The sequence below is a fragment of the Oryctolagus cuniculus genome, chromosome 5 (assembly GCF_051225735.1).
Source record: "Oryctolagus cuniculus isolate XC-2025 breed Fujian yellow rabbit chromosome 5, ASM5122573v1, whole genome shotgun sequence".
Taxonomy (NCBI): domain Eukaryota; kingdom Metazoa; phylum Chordata; class Mammalia; order Lagomorpha; family Leporidae; genus Oryctolagus; species Oryctolagus cuniculus.
Window position 1 is genome coordinate 89177953 of NC_142871.1, and position 22215 is coordinate 89200167.

General features: G+C 39.6%; 1 protein-coding gene across 6 annotated transcripts in view; it reads left to right on the plus strand.

Annotated features, from left to right (window-relative positions):
* The window catches only part of UBE3D (ubiquitin protein ligase E3D), a 189250-nt gene that overhangs the window by 21642 nt on the left and 145393 nt on the right, over window positions 1–22215 (plus strand). For all 6 annotated transcript variants that reach the window (XM_070073839.2, XM_089332973.1, XM_008263152.5 and 3 more), the window contains exons 4-5: window positions 8177–8345; window positions 16325–16394. In XM_070073839.2, coding sequence (XP_069929940.2) covers window positions 8177–8345; window positions 16325–16394 — 239 coding nt within the window. The remainder of the gene's footprint in view (window positions 1–8176; window positions 8346–16324; window positions 16395–22215) is intronic.

The following is a 22215-nucleotide window of genomic DNA, read 5'->3' on the forward strand; positions in this document are numbered from 1 at the left end:
GGATTTCTTTGGTGCACAGGTATTTTGGTACTACAAGATCAATGGTTATTCTTTTTCTTTTCTTTTTTTTTTTTAAATGAAAAATGATTCTTGTCAAGCAAATTATAGAAAGAAGGTGTAGAGGGCAGTTAACTCATGAAGACATATTAAGGGCTTTTAATACTTAACACCAGGCTACATGAAATCTGCTAATTACAGCAGTCTTTTTTTTTTTTTTTTTTTTTTTGCTTTTTGTTTTCAGAGAGAGAGAGAACGAGAGCTTTTTCTTAATTTAAGGTCACATGTTCTTAGCCATTTGTTTCAGTTATCTAAAAATAGACATGCCTCAATGTCTTTACAATAAAATTTTCTAATTTACATTTTTATCAGACCAGCAGAGATTTTCTGTAAAACTGCTCTGAACACACACAATTTTTGATTATGCTGTGGTGAAACTAACAGCCTATAGTATTAAGCAACATTAGTATAATTTATTTCTTTGTGAATAGTCTCAGAAACAGCTAGATGGTAATTTTCTTTGGAATTTGTTATGTCCTCTAGAAGTTTAAGTCATGTTAGACTTGAATGACAATTGTTGGCCAAACAGAATTTCAATCCCAAGCCTTCTGATTTCCCAACCACTTGAAAAAGAGTATTCTAGGGGCTGGCGCTATGGCGTAGTGGTGTAGTGGGCTAAGCCTCTGCCTGTGGCGCTGGCATCGCATATGAGCTCTGGTTCATGTCCTGGCTGCTCCTCTTCTGATCCAGCTCTGTGCCATGGCTTGGAAAAGCAGTGGAAAATGGCCCAAGTGCTTGGGCCCCTGGACCTATGTGAAAGATCTGGAAGACGCTCCTGTCTCTTGGCTTCGGATAGGCCCAGCTCCAGCTGTTGTGGCTATTTGGGGAATGAACTGGCGGATAGAAGACCTCTCTCTCTCTCTCTCACTCTGACTCACACACTCTCTCTCTCTCTCTATATATATATATAACTCTACCTCTCAAATAAATAAAATCTTTAAAAGAAAAAAGAAAAAGAGTGTTCTCCTGAGGTCTCTGGACTGGTCCTCTCTGTTCCATGAACACTGGTCTCTGGGTGTCAGCCCAGAGATCATGAGGGCATTAAAACTCTGAAAGGAAACTGTGGGATAGACTTTATGGAAACACAGACTGTCAGAATATCCAGGCACGTGACTGTCCACTTGGCAGATCAACTGCAATTGTAGTCTGCAAATAACTACTCTCATGGATATAGTTGTTGTTTATGAAAGAGAACAAAGAAGTTAAAAAGAGTGTAGGCACAAATTGAACTATTGAACTATACAAACATTTGGAATAAAATTTATTATACTTTTAGAGCTCTGGATTGTACTTTACATATAATAATATTTAAATGCAAAGCTAGTTTTATAGCATTTGTGGCCTACCCTTGGAGACTGTCACCTGAATTTATCTAAATTCCGGTAGTCGAATTTTAAGCTTTATTTATTTATTTATTTTTAACAGGCAGAGTGGATAGTGAGAGAGAGAGACAGAGAGATAGGTCTTCCTTTGCCGTTGGTTCACCCTCCAATGGCTGCCACGGCTGGCGTGCTGCGGCTGGCGCACCGCGCTGATCCAAAGGCAGGAGCCAGGTGCTTCTCCTGGTCTCCCATGGGGTGCAGGGCCCAAGGACTTGGGCCATCCTCCACTGCCTTCCCGGGCCACAGCAGAGAGCTGGCCTGGAAGAGGGGCAACCGGGAAAGAATCCGGCACCCCGACTGGGACTAGAACCCAGTGTGCCGGCGCCGCTAGGTGGAGGATTAGCCTATTGAGCTGCGGCGCCGGCCTTTAAACTTTAGATATCTGATGTTTTCCTTAGGATTCTTAATATTCATTGGGTGGTAATCCAATGTGGAGAAGCAGTATGTTATTGCCATTGTTGTTATCACTAATTAATGGTTTATTTTAAAGTTAAGAGGAGTTCATTTTGTGTATATACATTTAAGTACAGGTTAAGAATGCTTTATCCAAAATGCTTGGAACCAGAAGTGTTTCAGATTTCAGACTTTTCCAAACTTTAAAATGTTTACATTTATATAATGAGGTATCTTGAAGATAGGACCCAAGTCAAAACATGAAGTTTATTAGTTTCATATATACCATATATCCATAGCCCAAAGGTAATTTTATAAAGTGTGTGTAATGTGCTTGCATTTTGACTGTGATCTATCACATAGGTCACATGTGGGCTTTTCCGGTTTTCCATTCTGTCAGCACTCCAAAAGTTTTGGGTTTGGAGCATTTCAGATTTTGAATTTTCAACTAGGAATATGCAGCCTGTATCAAAACATCATCAATAAATAAGATTTTAAGTTATTTTATGTTAATTTTTAAAGTTTATTTATTTGAAAGGCAGAGAGAGAGAGAGCAAGTGAGCTTACATCTGCTAGTTCACTACCCAAATGCCTGCAACAATCAGGGCTGGACCAGGCAAAAGCCAGGAACCAGGAACTGCGTCGTGGTCTCCCAGATTGGTGGCAGGAACAGAAGTACTTGAGCCATCATCTGCTGCTTCCCAGGGTTCACATGACCAGGAAGCTGGATCAGAAGTGGTCCTGGGATTTGAACTCAGGAATTTGGATATTGATGCAGGCATTACAAAAGGCAGCTTAATTGCTTTACCACAGCACCTACCTCTATTTTAAGTTATTATTTTCCAAAAGTTTGTGCTCAGATGCATTAAAAATAATGAACAAATTTTAATATGTTATGAACATGTGTTGCTATTCGTCATAGAATCATAAACTGAGAAAGAAATAAAATATATCATTTTACTCTCCTTCTGAGCTTCAGTGTTTTTTTTTTTTTTTTTTTTTTTTTAACCTAAAAACTGCCTTGAAAAAAAAGGTATATGTTTTATTTTGAAAGTTCTCATGGGAAGTAGATCATATCAAAGTGCACATTTCAGGGTTTTAGATGGATATAGTTTCAGTAGAGCTATAATTAAAATACATCTTTTGTTCTTACAGATTTGTTTCCAGACCATCAGAAAAAATTTCTTTCTGCTGTAAAACCCCTTTTATCTTGTAATGACTTGTGAATTATGTAGTTACTTGCTCCTGATGTCTTATGTAAATGGTTATAGGATCTATTACAGCTTTTACTCACTATGATACAGGGTCAAGTTAAGTTTGGAATGTCATATTTTATGTTAATGTGCATCAAGTCCCTAGGTCTCTGAAATGAGTTTTCATTTCTTTGAGCATGTATATGACTTTGACATCATTGTTTTTTGCATTGCATTGAGGGCCTTTTTTTTTTTTTTTTTTTTTTTTTGGCAACACCTGCAGAATGTCAGAGATAGAATCTCAATGATGCGAATACTTAATGTATACTAAGCTGATCTTCTGTATATTAAGATAATCGAAAATGAATCTTGATGTGAATGGAAGGGGAGAGGGAGTGGGAAAGGGGAGGGTTGTGGGTGGGAGGGACGGTATGGGGGGGAAGCCATTGTAATCCATAAATCGTACTTTGGAAATTTATATTCATTATATAAAAGTTAAAAAAAAAATAAAAAATAAATAAAAAATTAAAAAAAAAAAAAAAAAAAAAAAAAAAAAAAAAAAAAAAAAAAAAAAAAAAAAGAATCTCAATGATGCGAAGATCCAGAAGCTTATACAGGCCCAACTCCCACTTGAGACAGGCAACTTGTTTGTTCTCTTTCTCTTCTGGGTAAAAAAAAATCCAAATCTGACCTGTCATTTCCCCGTGATATTATCATGCTTCTCACCTATGCTGGAGACCAAGTCCCTACCCTTTGGCATGACACTAACAGCCTACAGTTTGCCACCCTGTCCCCTGCCCAGTCTACTGTACTGCTGTCCTGCATCCACAGGGTAGGTAATAGTAATATATTCCAACTCAAAGAGTTTAGTTTTGGAGCCGGAAAGACCTAGGTTCAGGCCCTGGCCTTACTCATCAATTATGATTCCATGAACTTGTATGGCTTACTTAACATTTCTGAATTTCACTTTCCTCCTGTGCAACAGGGGAGTGTAATTCTTACCTCAGACGTTGTGTTAAACGGAACAGGGTGTGTGTACTTCACCCAGAGTCGTCTTAAGTTCAGCTAAACATGCAGAATCACCAGGGACCTTTCTTGGTAGCAGAGCAGCCTTAGGAGTTCCTCCCAGCAGGGGCTTTGCGGCAGTTGATGATGAATGACAGCTCACACACCTATCTGAGGACTACTGTTCCCCACATAATACAACTTTAGGCTCAAAGCACAAGATCCACATCAGGCAAAGCATTGCTGCTGTGGCTCAAAAGAAGCTTCATCTCCTATGCAAACAAGGTCTCTCATGACAATTCTTTGGCATAGTTTGTAGGGTTCCCCAAAAACAGCTGCATCAGGGAGGCTGAAATCATGGCGTCTTCATTAGATGTTCATATCTCATTCCTAGTGCTTCACAGTCCCGATGCAATTTATTAATCAGAAATCTTTTTTTTTTTGTCTAAGCAATGTTGCCTAGCAATATAGTTGATGCCTATGATCTTACCTGGTTTCCATGGTAACAGAGCTAGATGGTTAAACCAAAGGTCAAATTCTCAAGCAGAAGGGGATGAGGTTTATTAACCCTTTCATCCCATTATTCAACAGACCCAACCAAGGCATCATCTGTTATAGGCGAGTTAATTTTATGTAAGCACTCACATTGTGAGTCAGGAACTGTGACACAGTAGGAATACGGTGGAAACATAAACAAATACAGTGCTGCCTTTATATTATTTCTAACATGATGCTCTTAAATCCTTGTGTTGCTTGGAGAGCTCGTATTTATCCTTCAAAGGCCAGCTCAGATGTTACTTCTTTGAAATCTATGTGCCATCTACTCTTCTTAGCACTTTGTTTATATATTACCTTGAATTCTTAAATTGTTTTGGGGTGTGCATGCAGATTTGATATGCAAATACATGTTTAAGGGAAGGCTCTAACGCTTTCAACAAATTTTCAAAGGGGTCTGTGCTGCTCCAAGAGTCTATAGCCACTAACTACTATTAGGAGCATTTATTCCGTGCAGTTCTGTTGTTTGTTTATAGGAGTGAATTTCGGCCAGTGCTGCGGCTCAGTAGGCTAATCCTCTGCCTGCGGCGCAGGAACCCCGGGTTCTAGTCCCGGTCGGGGCGCCAGATTCTGTCCGGGTTGCTCCTTTTTCAGTCCAGCTCTCTGCTGTGGCCCAGGAGTGCAGTGGAGGATGGCCCAGGTCCCTGGGCCCTGCACCCGCATGGGAGACCAGGAGGAAGCACCTGGCTCCTGCCTTTGGATCAGCGCGGTGCGCCGGCTGCAGCGGCCATTGCGAGGTGAACCAACGGCAAAGGAAGACCTTTTTCTCTGTCTCTCTCTCTCTCTCTCACTGTCCACTCTGCCTGTCAAAAAAAAAAAAAAAAAAAAAAAAAGATGTGAATTTCTAATTGTACTGTGAGTGAAGAGGAGGGACTGTATGTATGTATTTTTTGTGTGTGTGTATGCCAGCGGAATGCCTGATTGCATAGTAGACTTTAGGAATTTGATGAGTAAGGAATTGCTTCTCAGTATCCTTATTGGGTCCTGCAGTGGGAGTGATGCCAGCGGTGCAGGGTTTCCCAATTTGAAAGGAAACACCCTTATTTTAAACTAAAATCTGTTTTACTTATTCTTAACTGTGTCCTCTGGAGTTATAAGTTAAGTGTGTACCATGTTCCAAACTGTGATTTGCCCTTTTATGAAACTTGAGTTGAATCTGAGAGTCAAAGAAAAATGATTACCATGGGGAATCACTAAAAAAAGGTACAATTCACATCTTACATCCAAATGTACACTAATTTACTAGCATTTAATTCGTGGGGAAAACTACTATCGCCTTAACCAAGATCTCACTGTGGTCAGGGCTCGCTTCACTGGTGACAAGTTATGTCTCCTCTGATGTGATGTGTTGAGAAAGGAATCTCACCTCTGTGAGAGTCTTCCCTCGAAGTCCTATGCCCATTTTAATCTTGAGACGGTTTCAGAGAAACTCAAATTAAGAGGTGTGTTCTGTTGAATACTTGACTAGTACTCTTCGAATATTTCAAGGTCCTGACTAATAAGGAAAAACTGAGAAACTGTCACATACCAGGGAAGATGTGATATGATGACTGTGTTATCAGAGATTGGAGCTTAGAATAGAAAAAAAAAAAAAGGCGTTAGTGGAAAAAATGGTGAAATCCAGATAAAGGCTGTAGTTCTGATAAATCTATGGTGGTTTTCTAAAGTATAATAGTAGGGAAAGCTGGGTAAAGTGTATATGGGAACCTTTCTAACATTTTTCTAAAAATAAATTTAGAATTGGTAATTCTGACCTCTCAAAGTTGGTGTGTTAAATGGAATAAGATGTGAGCAGCCCACCAGTGATCTTAAGGTCAACTGATCATGCAGATTCACTAGACTATCATAGATCGCATTTCTTGCCAGCAGGGAAACATCAGGAATTATTCTCAGGAATTTTTCCAAACTAAAATTTTATGATATAGTAATGGGAAAAAAAATCACAGAAGAAACTTCTGTTGGGCAACTTGAAATTTAAAAGATGCCAAATTAAAAGACAGTAATAGTGAAAACATATTTCTAACAAGTGATATAGGCAAATGGCAAATCTCTGAAGATGGATATCCTTTTACAAATTAATAAAGCATATGAATACCTCGCTAGAAAATAATATTGATCACATGAGAAAGAAGAAACAAAGTAGTCAATAAGTATAAAAACCAGTTTAATCTTACCAGTAATTTAAAAGTCGTCAATTAAAGCGACGTTGAGAATATTTTCATGCTTATTTGTACAAAGAGAAAAAAGTGAAATTATTCAGTTATGCAGAGATAAATACAAGATTCATGGATTAGTACAGCCTTTCTGAAAAGAAGTTCACCATGGGAGTGTTGGTAAAAAATATGCATATTGTTTGCACTTAATGAATCACACTTAGACTTTTTTTTTCCTAAGGAAATAATCAGGCATATAAATAAATTTTCTATCCAGAGTATTCCTCACAGGGCTAATGATAATGAAAAACTCAAAAATTAAATATTTAACAGTGAGGGAATGATCTGAAAAGTTTGCCGTGCCTATCGAAGAGAACATTGTGGAATCATTAAAAAATGATGACAAAACTAAATAAAACAACAAAAACAAGATACAGTTTGTATATGTCCTCTAATTCCAGGCTTTATGTGATTGTGTTCAAATGTGTCTCTAGAAAGGATGGCAAAGAAATGTACTCTCATGTAATAGGTAGTTACTTATCTTTGAATAGTAAGAAAAAGATGATTTTTGGCCGGCACCATGGCTCACTTGGTTAATCCTCTGCCTGCGGTGCTAGCACCCCGGATTCTAGTCCTGGTTGCTCCTCTTCCAGTCCAGCTCTCTGCTGTGGCCCGGGAGAGCAGCGGAGGATGGCCCAAGTGCTTGGGCCCCTGCACGTGCATGGGAGACCAAGAGGAAGCACCTGGCTCCTGGCTTCAGATCAGCGCAGTGCCGGCCGTAGCGGCCATTAGGGGAGTGAACCAATGGAAGGAAGACCTCTCTCTCTCTCTCACTGTCTATAACTCTCTCTCTCTCACTGTCTAACTCTGCCTGTGCCTGTCAAAAAAAAAAAAAAAAAAAGATGATTTTTGCTTTCTTTATACTTCGCATTTTCAAACAATCTGTAGTGAGTGTATATTACTTTTTTTTTTTTTTTTTTTGACAGGCAGAGTGGACAGTGAGAGAGAGAGACAGAGAGAAAGGTCTTCCTTTGCCGTTGGTTCACCCTCCAATGGCCGCCACGGCCGGCACACCGCGCTGATCTGATGGCAGGAGCCAGGTACTTATCCTGGTCTCCCATGGGGTGCAGGGCCCAAGCACTTGGGCCATCCTCCACTGCACTCCCTGGCCACAGCAGAGAGCTGGCCTGGAAGAGGGGCAACCGGGACAGAATCCGGCGCCCAGACTGGGACTAGACCCCAGTGTGCCGGTGCCGCAAGGCGGAGGATTAGCCTAGTGAGCCGTGGCGCCGGCCAGAGTGTATATTACTTTTATAAGTTGGGAGAAAATTAACATAGCAAGCCATGTGGCTAATGGGTCCCTCTCATTTTTCATGCTGATTTAATTATTAAAATGTTAGTTCCATCTGTGAAAAATAGATTTTCCTCTTTCCATTAGGAAGCTCCTGAGGATACTGCCACTTCCAAGTGAGAACTGGGGAGCTCTAGTTGGAGAATGGTGCTGCCATCCTGACCCCTTTGCTAACAAGCCACTACATCCACGAGAGAATGACTGTCTCATTGGCGATTCTTTCTTCTTGGTGAAGTTAAGAAGTGATAGGTGGCAGGTAAGACCTAAACTAGTTCCAGTGGGAAGATTGTATGTTTCTTTCTTTCTTTTTTTTTTTTTTAAAGATTGATTGATTTATTTGAAAGGCAATGTTACAGAGAGAGAGAAGAGACAGAGAGATCTTCCATCAGTTGGTTCACTCCCCAAATAGCTACAATGGCTGGCTGGTGCGCTGGGGCAGTGTGCAGCCAGGAGCCAGGAGCTTCCTTCGGGTCTCCCACATGGGTGCAGGAGCCCAAGGGCTTTGGCCATCTTCTTCTGCTTTCCCAGGTACACTAGCAGGGAGCTGCATCAGAAATGGAACAACTGGGACTCAAACCAGCACCCTTATGGGATGCTGGCACTGCAGGTGGCAGCTTTACCTTCTATGGGACGGTGCTGGTCCCTATATTTCTTTTGAGAACCATTTTAAGTTGGTGAAATATCTTTTCAAAATAATTGCTAATTTAGAGATGTCTCAGGTTCTAGTCCTCTAAGCTTTCTTTCTTTCTTTTTTTTTTTTTTTAAGTTTTTCTTAAGGTTTGTTTATTTGAAAGGCAGTTAAGAGAGATAGAGGGAGAGACAGAGAGATCTTCTGTGCTCTGGTTCACTTCCCAAATGACAGCAATATGTAACCCACACCCATGTAGGATGCCAGTATTCCAAGCAGTGGCTTAATCTGCAGAGCTCCAGGCTGGTTCCCAATTTTTCTTAATTTATTATTTGTTATTTTCAGTGGCCTCTGTTCTCCAGCTTTGCCCTATGCATATAGGAAGAGCATGTAGCATTAAATTAAAATAGTCACAGGTGGCCAGGGACTAAGGAGGAAAGGACTCCATGTGCAGAATTGGGAATGCTACCATTTTACACACCAACATGCCCTACTTTCTTGTTGTTAGGTCACTATTCCATTATCCATATGCATTTTAACCTTAGTAATCTGACAAGTTAAAAGTGTGTTTGACCTAACAATTAGGGTCCCTAGAGTGTCTGGGTTCATTTCCAAGCTCTGGCTTCTGATGCCAGCTTCCTGCTAATGCAAACCCTGGGAGGCAGCAGAGATGGCTCAAGGGTTTGAGTTCCCATGTGGGAGAGCTGTGTTGAGCTGGTGGCTCCTGGCTTCAGCTTCTGCCAAGCCCTGGCTGGCTGACACAGGCATTGAGAGTGAACCATAGGATGGGAGCTTTCTCTCTATTTGCCTCTCAAAAAAAGATGTGGAGGGGAGGAGCCCTTGTTCCCACAGGAGCCTGGAGATCTCTGTTACACAATTAGGCCTAGGTATTTTTACTGTATCTGTTGGTAGTCTAGACTTTTGATGTTCTGAAAGCAGTGCCGTCATGGAAAAGGAGGCCAATGGAGGAGCCCAGGAGTGGAGACCTGCTTATGCTGCAGGGTCTAGGACGACACTTGGCAGCGTAGGGTCAGATGGTGCTTGCTTTGTAGGCTGCTTTGGGGAGGAGGCAATTTCCTCTCCCTGAAGAAAACAAGTGGTTTACTTTAAGAGAAGATCAATGGCATTGGTTTGGCTGTTGTGAGGAACCATTCCCCCAGTCAATACAGATGTGATTTAAAAAGTAAAGAAAATCAATGTCAAGGAATCTTCATTTTAACATCTGATAATTAGTAGGAACAAAAACATGGTATTTTAAATTTCGTTTACAGCTCATTTAATTTTTGTAGTAACAGCTGAGCTACTGCAGGACCTGCACAGCAATTGGACAGATCTTAGTTATAAATTAGTTTATAGATCTATTTTGAGTATTAAGGAAATTCATCAAATATCCAGGTTAAATTGTCAGATAACATTGTTTAAATGTCTTATTTCTCACCATAAACAGAAATCCCTTTATCTAAATAAGGCACACTTTAAATTAGAGTGTTTTAGCAGCCTCTGTTGTTGAAAGATATGTTAAGAAGTTAATATAATTTTTTTATATTTAATAATCTTAAATTTATATTTTAATCTAGACTACATACCTACATTGTTATTGTTATTAACTTCTGTTTTTGTGATTAAGGTCTACATTTTAAAAATATTTGAAAGGTGTGAGTGAAAGAAGATTAAATGAGACAAGCCAGGCTTCCCTTTGTAGATGAACTCTACCCTCTATGCTGGCATAATATTCTTCACATTTATGCCTTTATCAGTTACATGATGCCATTTACTGTAGTTTCTCTTCATTGTAAATAGTCATCTGTGTGTTAAAGGAAGAGCCTTCACAGTTAGACATTATAGTTTTTAGTATGGAGGGCACTGTGGGAAATTACTCTCAGGACAATCTGCTATTGGCAAGATTGTTATCAAGTTAGCCTGGATGGAAGTTTCACTTTAATTGCATATTGTAGCCATTGAAAGAGTGTGCCTGTGACCAAAATAGTAACATAAATTTGGAGGGACTGCTTAAACAGTGCTCTCCAGGCTCCTGTGGGAACAAGGCTGCTCTGTGCTATTGAAAACCTATTTCTCATATCACCCAGGCTTGCCATCTAACAGGGTTTTGAAATGTCACATGGTGATCACAACATCCTAATGGTATCTCTTGGGAACCATTTTTTTTTTTTTTTTTTGGTTGTAAGACAATATCAGGGGTCCTTAGAAATTGAAACAACACAAAGGAAAATAAATAGGAGGACAGGAGGCTAATCCACCTCTTGGAGCAGCCCTGCCATCTCTCAGATATATCGATCTAATTAGTCTACAACAGTGGCTTTCTTCAAGGTTTGCTCTGTAGAGTTCCCACACTGTTAGGCTGCTTCACTGCGCAACTTGCCTTATTATTTCCTTGAAGCATACACAGGTCAAGAAAAATGCATTGCCAAGCAAAAATTCTCTTTAAGTGAAATTAATGTGTTAGGTTTTAATTAAAAAGATCTGATTTTACATAAAGCACAAACAAACATAAAGCCTACCATGGTTCCATTTCTTCCATACACTATTAAAATTTGCAATATTTTACTTGTGCCTCTATCAGTGTGGCAAGATGTATGTTTTATTTTCAAAAGCTATCTGAATATCTCCCTATTCTTGTGATATATTTTTCACCTCGTGATGTTTGTAGTGCCTCCCAACATAATAAAAATTTTGCATCTTATAATAATATGATAAAGATGGGATCTCAGTCTTGCATAAGATTTATAATATTATTCAAGACTCAAGAAGAATGGCCACACTTATAACTTTATTCTGTTTTTAAAGAGGAAACAAAATTTAACTTTGATTTACTGCTGGCAAGTATGACTACTATCAGCTCTATCTTTCTTTCATGGGTTACTTGGTAATAATTTATGATCCTGATAATTTGGTTTGTTAAACACATGAGTGTATCTTTTCTTTTTCTTAGAAAAATGTGTTTCTGAACTTTGTAAACTTTCATAAGTATAAAAAAAGGATTATGACTTTCAGTATGTAAGCATGCTATGTCTGTTCCTTTTTTCAAAATTTTCGTTGAAGTGCTTCAAAGCAAACACCAGCCATTATATAATTTCATCTTTATGTATTTTAGTAAATATGTAAAATATGTGGATTTTTTTTTTTTACATAACCACTTTCTCATTATCACACTCGGTAAAAATTGAGTAAAATTGGTAATACAATAGTGGACCATTTGCCACCTTTATCAGTTGTTTTAAAATTGTCTCTCTTTTTTAAAGATGTATTTATTTGAAAAGCAGAGTCACAGGCAGAGAGAAAGAGAGAGAGAGGTCTTCCATTTTCTGGTTCACTCCCCAGATGGCTGCAATGGCCAGAGCTGCACCAATGTGAAGCCAGGAGCCAGGAGCTTCTTCCAGGTCTCCCATGTGGGTACAGGGGCCCAAGGACTTGGGCCATCTTCCACTACTTTCCCAGGCCATAGCAGAGAGCTGGATTGGAAGTGGAGCAGCCAGGACTTGAACTGGCGCCTATTTGGGATTCTGGCACTGCAGACGGTGGCTTTACCCACTAAGCCGCAGTGCCAGCCTCTAAAATTGTATTTTTACTATAGGTTTGTTTGAATTAAGATCCACACATTTGATTGTTTGAGGTAATTTCCTTTTTCTTTTTCAGACTAAAAATCCTGATTATTCATGTTAGGTAAGGATAGCATCTTATTTTTTTAGAATCTTGTTTTAAAAAAAGATTTATTTATTTATTTGCTTATTTATTTAAAAGGCAGAGTTACAGAGAAAGAGAGAGAGAGAGAGAGAGATCTTCCACTTGCTGGTTCACTCCCCAGATGGCTGCAAGACCCAGGGCTGGGCCAGGCCAAAGCCTCGAACCAGAAGCTTCTTCCAGGTCTCCCAAGTAGGTGCAGGGGCCCAAACACTTGGGCCATCTGGTGCTGCTTTCTTAGGCCATTAGCAGAGATTTGGATCAGAAGTGGAGCAGCCAGGACTGAAACTAGTGCCCATATGGAATGTGAACACTTCAGCTTAACCTGCTGTGCCATAGCACTGGCCCCTAGAATCTTATTTTGAAAATAAACAAGTGGCAGGTGCTGTGGCATAGGTAGGTAAGCCTCAGCCTACAGTACCAGCATCCCATATGGGTGCCAGTTCGTGTCTCAGCTGCTCCTTTTCCCATTTAGCTTTCTGCTGTTGCCTAGGAAAGCAGTAGAAGATGGGCCAAGTACTTGGGGCCTTGTACCTGCGTGGGAGGCCCGAAAGAAACTCTTGGCTTCTGGCTTCAGATCGGCCCAGTTCCAGCCATTGCTGCCATATGGGGAGTGAACCAACAGATAGAAGACCTTTCTCTCTGTCTCCTTCTTTTTCTGTCTGTAACTCTACCTCTCAAATAAATAAATAAATCTTTGAAAAAAAATAAACAAAAAGGACTTTTCCTGCCTCCTTAAAAGACAATGCAAAATATTCAGTGAGAGACAAATTTTGACTTTGAATACAAAAATCCTTTGTTCTCAAGTATTACTATTCTCTTTCTTTCTCTTTCGCTCTCTCTCTACTCACACACACACACACATTATATATATATATATATATATATATATATATATATATATATATACCCTGTACAGTGTTGTAATTTTTAGTAAACCCCTTTGGGGGCTGAACAAATTAAATTTGTACAAAATAGTATCCTGGCCGGCGCCGCGGCTCACTAGGCTAATCCTCCGCCTAGCGGCGCCGGCACACTGGGTTCTAGTCCCAGTCGGGGCACCGGATTCTGTCCCGGTTGCCCCTCTTCCAGGCCAGCTCTCTGCTGTGGCCAGGGAGTGCAGTGGAGGATGGCCCAAGTGCTTGGGCCCTGCACCCCATGGGAGACCAGGAAAAAGCACCTGGCTCCTGGCTCCTGCCATCGGATCAGCGCAGTGCACTGGCCGCAGCGTGCCGGCCGCGGCGGCCATCGGAGGGTGAACCAACGGCAAAAGGAAGACCTTTCTCTCTGTCTCTCTCTCTCTCACTGTCCACTCTGCCTGTCAAAAAAAAATAAAAAAATAAAAATAGTATCCTGTAGAAAGTTTTTAATACCAACTTGTAGCCAAATAGGTATGATTTACCGTAAGAAACATGAAACTGCTAAAATATCAAACTTTCCAGTTGAGCATACTGGCTTTGTGAGTTTTCTTCTTCCAGGGACCCGAGCATATTGGCACCTTCCTTGGTTTGTGTCTTTGTTGTCTTTGATGAGAATGACCCCACCCAGCCTGCTGCCTGTTCCAGGCTCTGAGACCGGCTCTCTGTGATATGTTGAATATAAAAATGCAGCGTAGTGGCCACGTATGGCACACTCTATTGGCTCCCTTAGTGAGGGTGCTTGGATAAATGTTTGAGCTGGGTCTGAGCAGACTTTAGAGCTCATACCTGCTTTTGTTTCCTTTTCAGAGACTTTTAGAGAAAGACTAGAGAATCTGTCCAAATCTTGCAGCTAGACTAGAGGGCAGTAGGATAAGTGTTTATATTACTCAAGCTCCTTCAGTATACAAGAGATTCATCTCGAGCATCCTTTATATGGGAAAAGCCATGGGGCACTTAGGGATTTTTCCTTGAAGCTGGGGGAAAGAATGAGTTCTAAGGAAAACCCCAATAAAATTTGATTTTTTGGACTTCAATCTGAAGTGAGAAATGGGCTTTTTTTTTTTTTTTTTAAACAGATTTATTTATTTACTTGAAAGAGTTACACAGAGAGAGAAGGAGAGGCAGAGAAAGAGAGAGGTCTTCCTTCTGTGGGTTCACTCCCCAGATGGCTGCGATGGCTGGAGCTGCGCCAGTCTGAAGCCAGGAGCCAGGGATTTCTTATGGGTCTCCCATAGGGCCCAAGGACTTGGACCATCTTCTGCTGCTTTCCCAGGCCATAGCAGAGAGCTGGATCGGAAGTGCAGCAGCCGGGACTCAAACCGGTGCCCATATGGGATGCTGGCCCCACAGGTGGCGGCTTTACCTGCTATACCACAATGCCGGCCCCGAGAATTGAGTTTTCTATATCAAACTCTGACAGCACACAAACACACACAAGCATACAAACAAACACAAACACACCTCAAGTCAAGGTTCTTTGAAGCATTACTTAACTGATGTTTGAAGCAGTCATATTTTCTACACTATTTCTATTTCATTAAAAAGAATAGATCCTGGGACCATTGATGTAGCGTAGTAGGCTAAGCCCCTGCCAGCAGTGCCAGCATCCCTATGGGCCCCGGTTTGTGTCCTGGCTGCTTCTCTTCTGATCCAGCTCTCTGCCTGAGGCCTGGGCAGTGGAGGATGGCTCAAGTGCTTGGGCCTCTGCACCCGCATAGGAGACCTAGAAGAAGCTCCTGGCTCTTGGTTTTGGATCGGCTCAGCTCTGGCCCTTGCAGTCAATTGGGAGTGAACCAGCAGATGGAAGGCCTTTCTCTCCGTCTGTCCCTCACTCTGTGTGTAACTCTACCTCTCAAATAAATATAAAAATCTTACAAAAAAAAAAAAAAAGAATACATCCTATAACTCCATGAATTGGTTACTGTCAATGCTATGTAACTTGTAGTTTGGAAGTATAGCTTTTAAAAGGATAAGCTTTATATCTGAGGAACCTGGATTCAAACATCAGCTCTATCAGTTAACAGACAGCATGTCTTATGTGGCTTTTCAGGAAATAGTTATTTATGACCAAGGAAAATATTCAAACTTATACTAATTGATTAAGATTTATTCCTTAGATTAATACATTCTGTCCCACATCAGAAAGTCATCGTCCTTCATCACTTTGACCTACACTCTCTTCTGTGTTTTCCCAGAGGGGAAAATCTCAGATGTCCAGAATTGCAGAACTACTTTTGTCCTGTCCACTTTTGTACCGTCTGCTGTATTGCAGTAGGTATGGCTATGAGTTTGAAAAGAAGCATACCTTGTTTAATGATTAGGTGGATGTTAAGTATTTTAATCTGTATCTCACAAAATGAACTTGGATTTTTGAAGTTTAAAAATGTTCGAAGTGTTGAAGTTTAAGAATGTTTCAGGAATTTGTCTCATAACACTATCCATCGTTCCAGTTACAGTGCATATCTTAAATGGAAAAAATAGAATTATATGAATAACTTAGATATTTTTATCATCTGAATTGTGGGTGCTTATGAGTTATAGGTTACTTTTACATAAATTGCATTGGACTAGAAGTCAAAATTATGAGTTCAAGTTCTGTTTCATCTATGTTCTATACACATGAGTGAGCAAGTCATCATCCTTCTCTGCCTTTGTTCCGACCATATGCCTCCTCTAAATGCAAGGCCATTTGGAGGTGCTTTTTAGATATATAAAGCACTTCTTGCTCAAATTGTTTGGCAACATTTGGATTATCAAGAAGTTTTTAGGTTTGAAAAAGTCAGTCTGCATGTAATTCTGATGTAAGACTTGAAAAAAAATTATCCCTGCATGTAAATTATGCATACAAGCCAAATGTATTCCCAGTATTTAGTAGAGGGCAGAATAAAATGTAAAGTTCAATGTATACTCTGGGGACTATGTTAAAATTATATATTCCTTTTAAGAAAAGCTGAATGACATTTAAATGACATTTTTTCTGTTCTACAGGAACCAAAGGCAAATACCAAAGTAATTTGTAAGCGTTGCAAGGTAATATTGGGAGAGACCATGTCATCAGGTAAGAGTTTCATAACAAAAAGCCAAAATGATTGCCTTTTGGTTAAGAAGCTAGAATGACATTCTATAGTAAATATATAAGAAAGATAGATGATTAATATGTTGTTGCATTGATGATTTTCAAAATAAAAGCCAATTAACATGTCATCCAATATTCCAAGCAGTTTATAAATTTTGATCTTTACAAGTGCATAGGGTTGCAGTAAATGTTAAAATGTTGGGCTATTTTCAGTGTTTCATATCCTCTTAGTAGATATAAAGCAATAGTACTAAGACTTGGGTCAGTCTTAGAGAAGACTGGAGCCTATTTCTTGATGTAATGCCTCATTCAGAAGAATTGGTGCCCAGAGATGGAGAAGTTACTTTTCTTGGCTGCAAATGACAGAGGACCTGTTGAAATGAAAGAAAACATATTCTGAGTTTTGCACTTTGTCCCTTATTCTTTTTTCCCAATCGTGTTAATTATATTTTATGTAATACTGTTACACTACTTTAAAGTATAGTAATGAAAATCTTGATAATTAAAATGCTATGTAAAGATATGGTTTAAAATGTCTAGAGAACTACAGCATGCTGTGTTAGCTTGGTAGGTGATGAGTAATATAATTAATTAAAAGATATGATTTAAACGAAGCTGTTGTATTTAAGGGAAGGTATGGTGGTATTTTATAAATTATCAGAATCTTGAAAGTAGTTACTTACTCAGGGTAAGTATGAAAGAACGAATCTATAATAATAAAGGATGCCATCCTCAGTGTGTTCAGAGCGAAAGCAAGCCCCTCAAGTTATACCATAGAAAGTTTTAAATATTTCAGTTAAATAAGGTAAATTGATTTTAGAATTCTTTCCTGTACTCCTTGAAGCCCAGTTAAAATGTCAGTTAAGGAATAAAAATATGTATATCCATGAAGACAAAGAGAGGTGCAGAGGAAATGGCAGTGATATGGACGAGGGGTATAAGCAAACTGTTTTGGAATATACTTAGCAGTATAGAGAAAGCTGCAGCCTGGGTGTCTGCAGAAGTCATTTGGATGAGGTATGAACCAGTATGCACTGTAGAATCACAGCATAGATCAGAATTTAGAGGCAGTAGTCAACAGAGAAGGCAGTCAGAGACAAGGCTGATGCAAACAAGATGATTAGTTCAAAGCTTAGGCATGACTATTGGACTCCTAGCTCTCCTCCTCCATTTCAACTTACTTATGCAATCTCCTGGGTAGGAAATTGGAGGACCCTTTCTTGGGGTAATGGAAAAATACCAGCCTGAGGAAAAATATTGATTCTTGGGGATCATTAAAAAACATTGAGGTTATATTCAGTCATTGTACAGTCAGCTCTCCTTACACCTACACTGAAGAGCTTCCTCTTAGCATTTCATTGCCTTACACTTAAATATGAATGGACTTCTGAGAACCATCAAAATTTGATGAAATCTCAAACATAAGAGACCACGGGGTAAATACACAATCAATCAAGCAGACAGATTTGAAACTTTGAAAGAAACAAACTATGTATAGAACAGAAGAAAACTTTTTAAATAGCATAAAGTGCCCATGGAAAAATAAAGTAATATTGCCTCCACAATACAGATAACATGGAGTTAAAAATTCAGTAGCTTAAAAGAAAAGCAAATCAAATAACTGGATGACAAAATTAAGAAACCATCCCAGAAATCAGAAGCAAAAGGCAAAGATTACAAATTAAAGAAGAAATATATGTTAAAAATCAGTGTTGGGCCAGCCATTGTGGTGCTGGCTAAATTGCCTCTTTGGATTCCTGCATCCCATTTCTGAGTGCCTGTTCAAGTCCTGGTTCCTCTGCTTCTGATCCAGCTTTGTGTTAATGTGCCTGGAATGCGGCAGCATATGGGCCAATTACTTGATTCCCTGCCACCCCTGTGGGAGACCTGGATGCAGTTCCAGGCTCCTGGCTTCAATCGAGTCAAGCCTTGGCTATTGTAGACATTTTGGCTTGAACGAGTGATGAATCATCTAGAGCTCTCTGTCACTGTCTCCTTCTCTCCTTGTCCCGCCTCCTTTTCCCTCTCTGTCACTTTGCCTTTCAAAACAAACAAATAAATAAAGGTTTAAAAGCTATCATGTTACTTACCTGAGGACAGAAACATTGTCTTTTTCTCTGTAACCTCAGCACTGAGAATAATACATGGCACGTAGTGAGTACCTAATAAATATTTGTTGAATGAATAAAACCCTTGAGGATATCAAACATCTAGCTAATAAAAATTCTAGACAAGACAGTAGACATAGCAGGGTATGGAAACCTCAAAGAATTAAGCTGGCAGAATCACATTAAAAGCTATTTTCCAGATGTAGGACTTCAGTTCTCAACTGCAAGAACCCACTATGTGCCCAGTGTAATTAATGGAGGATTGGCAGTGATGCCACTCTAGGCCTTATCGCTGAGTAGTTTCACACCACCAGGTATAAAATTTCAGAATGAAAAAGATTAAAGTTAGTGTACAGCTGAGTAGGAATTAGAATAGCATTGAACTTCTTACCAGCAAAACTGAAAAATAACAGATAGTGAAGTAATTCTTTCATAATTTGAAAGGAAAAAATTTTTAGCCCAGAATCGTAAGTAACAGTGAGACCATCAGTTAAATATGAAGATAATGAGTGCAGTCTTGGAAGTAGCAAAGTTTCAAAACTTGGACCTCAAAAATGTATTTTCCTGGGGAAACTACCATAGGATATATATTACTAAAACTAAGAATTTAACCTAGAAATAGATGACATAGGATTGGATAAACAGATTATCCAATACAGGAGATTTGTTTGGCCAGATGTGCCAGATACACATGAGATAAGACATTTCATCATAAGGAAAAGTCAGCCAAAGATATTTGGAAAACTAAACAGAAAAGAAAATAATTCACATAGGAAATATAAAAGTTGAACAAGAGAAAGCTATTATGGTCATATTAATGTAAACACTGAATATTCATTTAGCTAAACATTATAGTATAACATGTAAGTATATTAGATCAATTTGTGTGTGTCTATATATGGGGGTTGTGGAATAAGAAAGTGATTTCCACATCTGTTCTAAAAGTAAATTAGGGAGGCCGGCGCCGCGGCTCACTAGGCTAATCCTCTGCCTAGCGGCGCCGGCACACCGGGTTCTAGTCCCGGTCGGGGCGCCGGATTCTGTCCCGGTTGCCCCTCTTCCAGGCCAGCCCTCTGCTGTGGCGAGGGAGTGCAGTGGAGGATGGCCCAGGTGCTTGGGCCCTGCACCCCATGGGAGACCAGGAAAAGCACCTGGCTCCTGGCTCCTGCCATCGGATCAGCGCGGTGCGCCGGCCGCAGCGCGGCGGCCATTGGAGGGTGAACCAACGGCAAAGGAAGACCTTTCTCTCTGTCTCTCTCTCTCACTGTCCACTCTGCCTGTCAAAAAAAAAAAAAAAAAAAAAAAAAGTAAATTAGGGAGACACTATTTCCAACATGAAGATGTTGAGAGAATGGACAATTACAAAACAAGTACAAAACTGGGCATGTGAAGAACAACCATATCAGAGCACTGGAAAATGAACAAAATGAAGCAACAATTGAATACATGTTTCATCATAAAAAAATGTTTTTGGATTGGGAAAGAATGGCAAGTTTGTGAACTTTTTATCTGGCTGGAGACTTACCACTCCCTCCCTTTTTAACTTGGGCAGGGAAACACACAGCTTTCCTGTCTACATTGGTGGGTTTGGTTCAGGATAGATGGAAGAAATCGTAGAGATTTAATAGGGTATTTTAGAATCAAAGGACCATAAAAAGTCCGAGATAGTGTCTTCACACAACTGTAGCTGACTGTTACACTATGCTCTCCATCTATACAACAGATGCCAGGAAATATCTGTTATATGTATTTTCAGTAAGAAAAGCTTGGAAGATTCCTAACTTTGCTGTGCCTTTGATTGCATTCCTTCATCCACATACAACTTGGGTAGCAGAAAGTAACTTTTGTAAGAAGACTTAATAATCGGACCAAAAGAGCAGAAACTCTCCAACTACCTATGAAAGAAAGAGCAGTGGATACACTCTAGAGCCAGACTAAACAAAATAAAACTGAGCAAAGACATTAGTTACTACACACAGTGGGGAGACATATATTCCAATTTTAGTCCAGGCCAATTAATTGACTACTACACCAATAACATTCAGAAGCAAAAAAGGAAAAAGTCTAGAATTGATGCAATGTATTACCTGTAATGATTATATGTAAAATTATTAGACATGTAAGAAAACAGAAAGAAGTTATTCATACTTAAGGGAAAAAAAGAATAAAGAGATGATGGGTAAGCACGAATGTTGGATTAGCAAAGATGTTGAAGCAGCCATTATACATGTGACAGAGAAGTTTTAAAAACAATAAATAGCAGATTTAACAAATTGAAAACTTCAAAGGAAGAATAGTGTAAAAATTCTAGAGTTGAAAAGTACAGTAACTGAAAAGAGAAATTTACTAGATCTAAACAAACCACAAATTTGAGATGGCAGAATATTATAAGAATGATTTTATAGATGAATGCAAATTAAATCCAAAGAATAGAGAGGAAAAGTATAAGGTAAAATGAACAGAACTTCAGATTTGTGGAGCAATATCAAATGTTTCAATAATGTTTACATGGAGTCTCAGCAGGTGAGGAGAAAAAAGAAAAGATCAGAAAATGTAGGAAAACCTGAGATCTTCACAAATTTGATGAAAAGTATTACCTTTTAGGTCTGAGAATTTCAGTGTACTCGAAGTAGGATAAACTCAAAAACATTTCTACCAGACATGATGTAGTCAAAAGCAAAAGATGAAGAGAAAATCTCAACAGTAGCAACAACAACAAAAAAAAACCATCATGCATAGGGATTTGTGATTAAATTAAGGCAGGCTTACAGAAATAATGACCACCAAAAGACACTGAAATAAAATATGCAGGAGTGGGTATATGTTACAGAGATTAGGACACTTACATCTTAATTGGAATTTCTATATTCAAGTTCTGGCTCTGCTCTCTTATATAAATTCCTGATTGCCTACCTAAGAGGCAGCAGATGATGGCTCAAGTGTTTAGGTTTCTGCTACCCACATGGGGGAAACAGAATGAGTTCTAGGCTCCTGGCTTCTGATTGGCTCAGCTCTGGCTGTTGCAGGCATTTGGAAAACCAGTAGATAGAAGATATCTCTCTCTCTCTCTCCCTCTCTGTTAGGAAACTTGTGCAGTTGTAGCCAGGTGGCTGCATGGCCCAGCTACCTGAGCCAGGCTCCACCCCCATCCTAATGGGATTAGCTGCTCCTGCTTCCCTGCCCGCCCTCAGGCAAAGTTTTAAAAGGGCCTCCTCTGGTCTCTTGCCTCTTGGTTCTTCTCTTGGCTCTGCTCTCCTCTCTCCACTTCTCTGGTCTATCTTCTCTCCTTGCTAGCTCCTCTCCTCCCTGTTTCTCTCTTATATTCTCTTTCTCTCTTTTTCCTTCGCCACCCCTTCACTCGGGTCTGTAGGGTGTTCCCCAATAAACCCTTTCCCTTACTCCAGTGTCCGGTGTGCTTTGCGATGGCTAACATTAAGATATAACACGCTCCCCTTCCCTCTGCTCCTTCCCCTCCCTTTCCCTCTCAAATAAAAGTAAAAGAAATGTTTAAAAACAAGATTTGCAAAGTGCTGGGTGAAAAAAGATCTGCCAACGAACAATGCTGTATACAACAGAACTAGCCTTCAAAAATGAAGGCAAAATAAAAATATTTCTAGATAAATACATGGAAATGATGTATTACAAGTAGAACTACTATATAAAAATTCTAAACGAAATTTTTTTTCCCTGAAGTG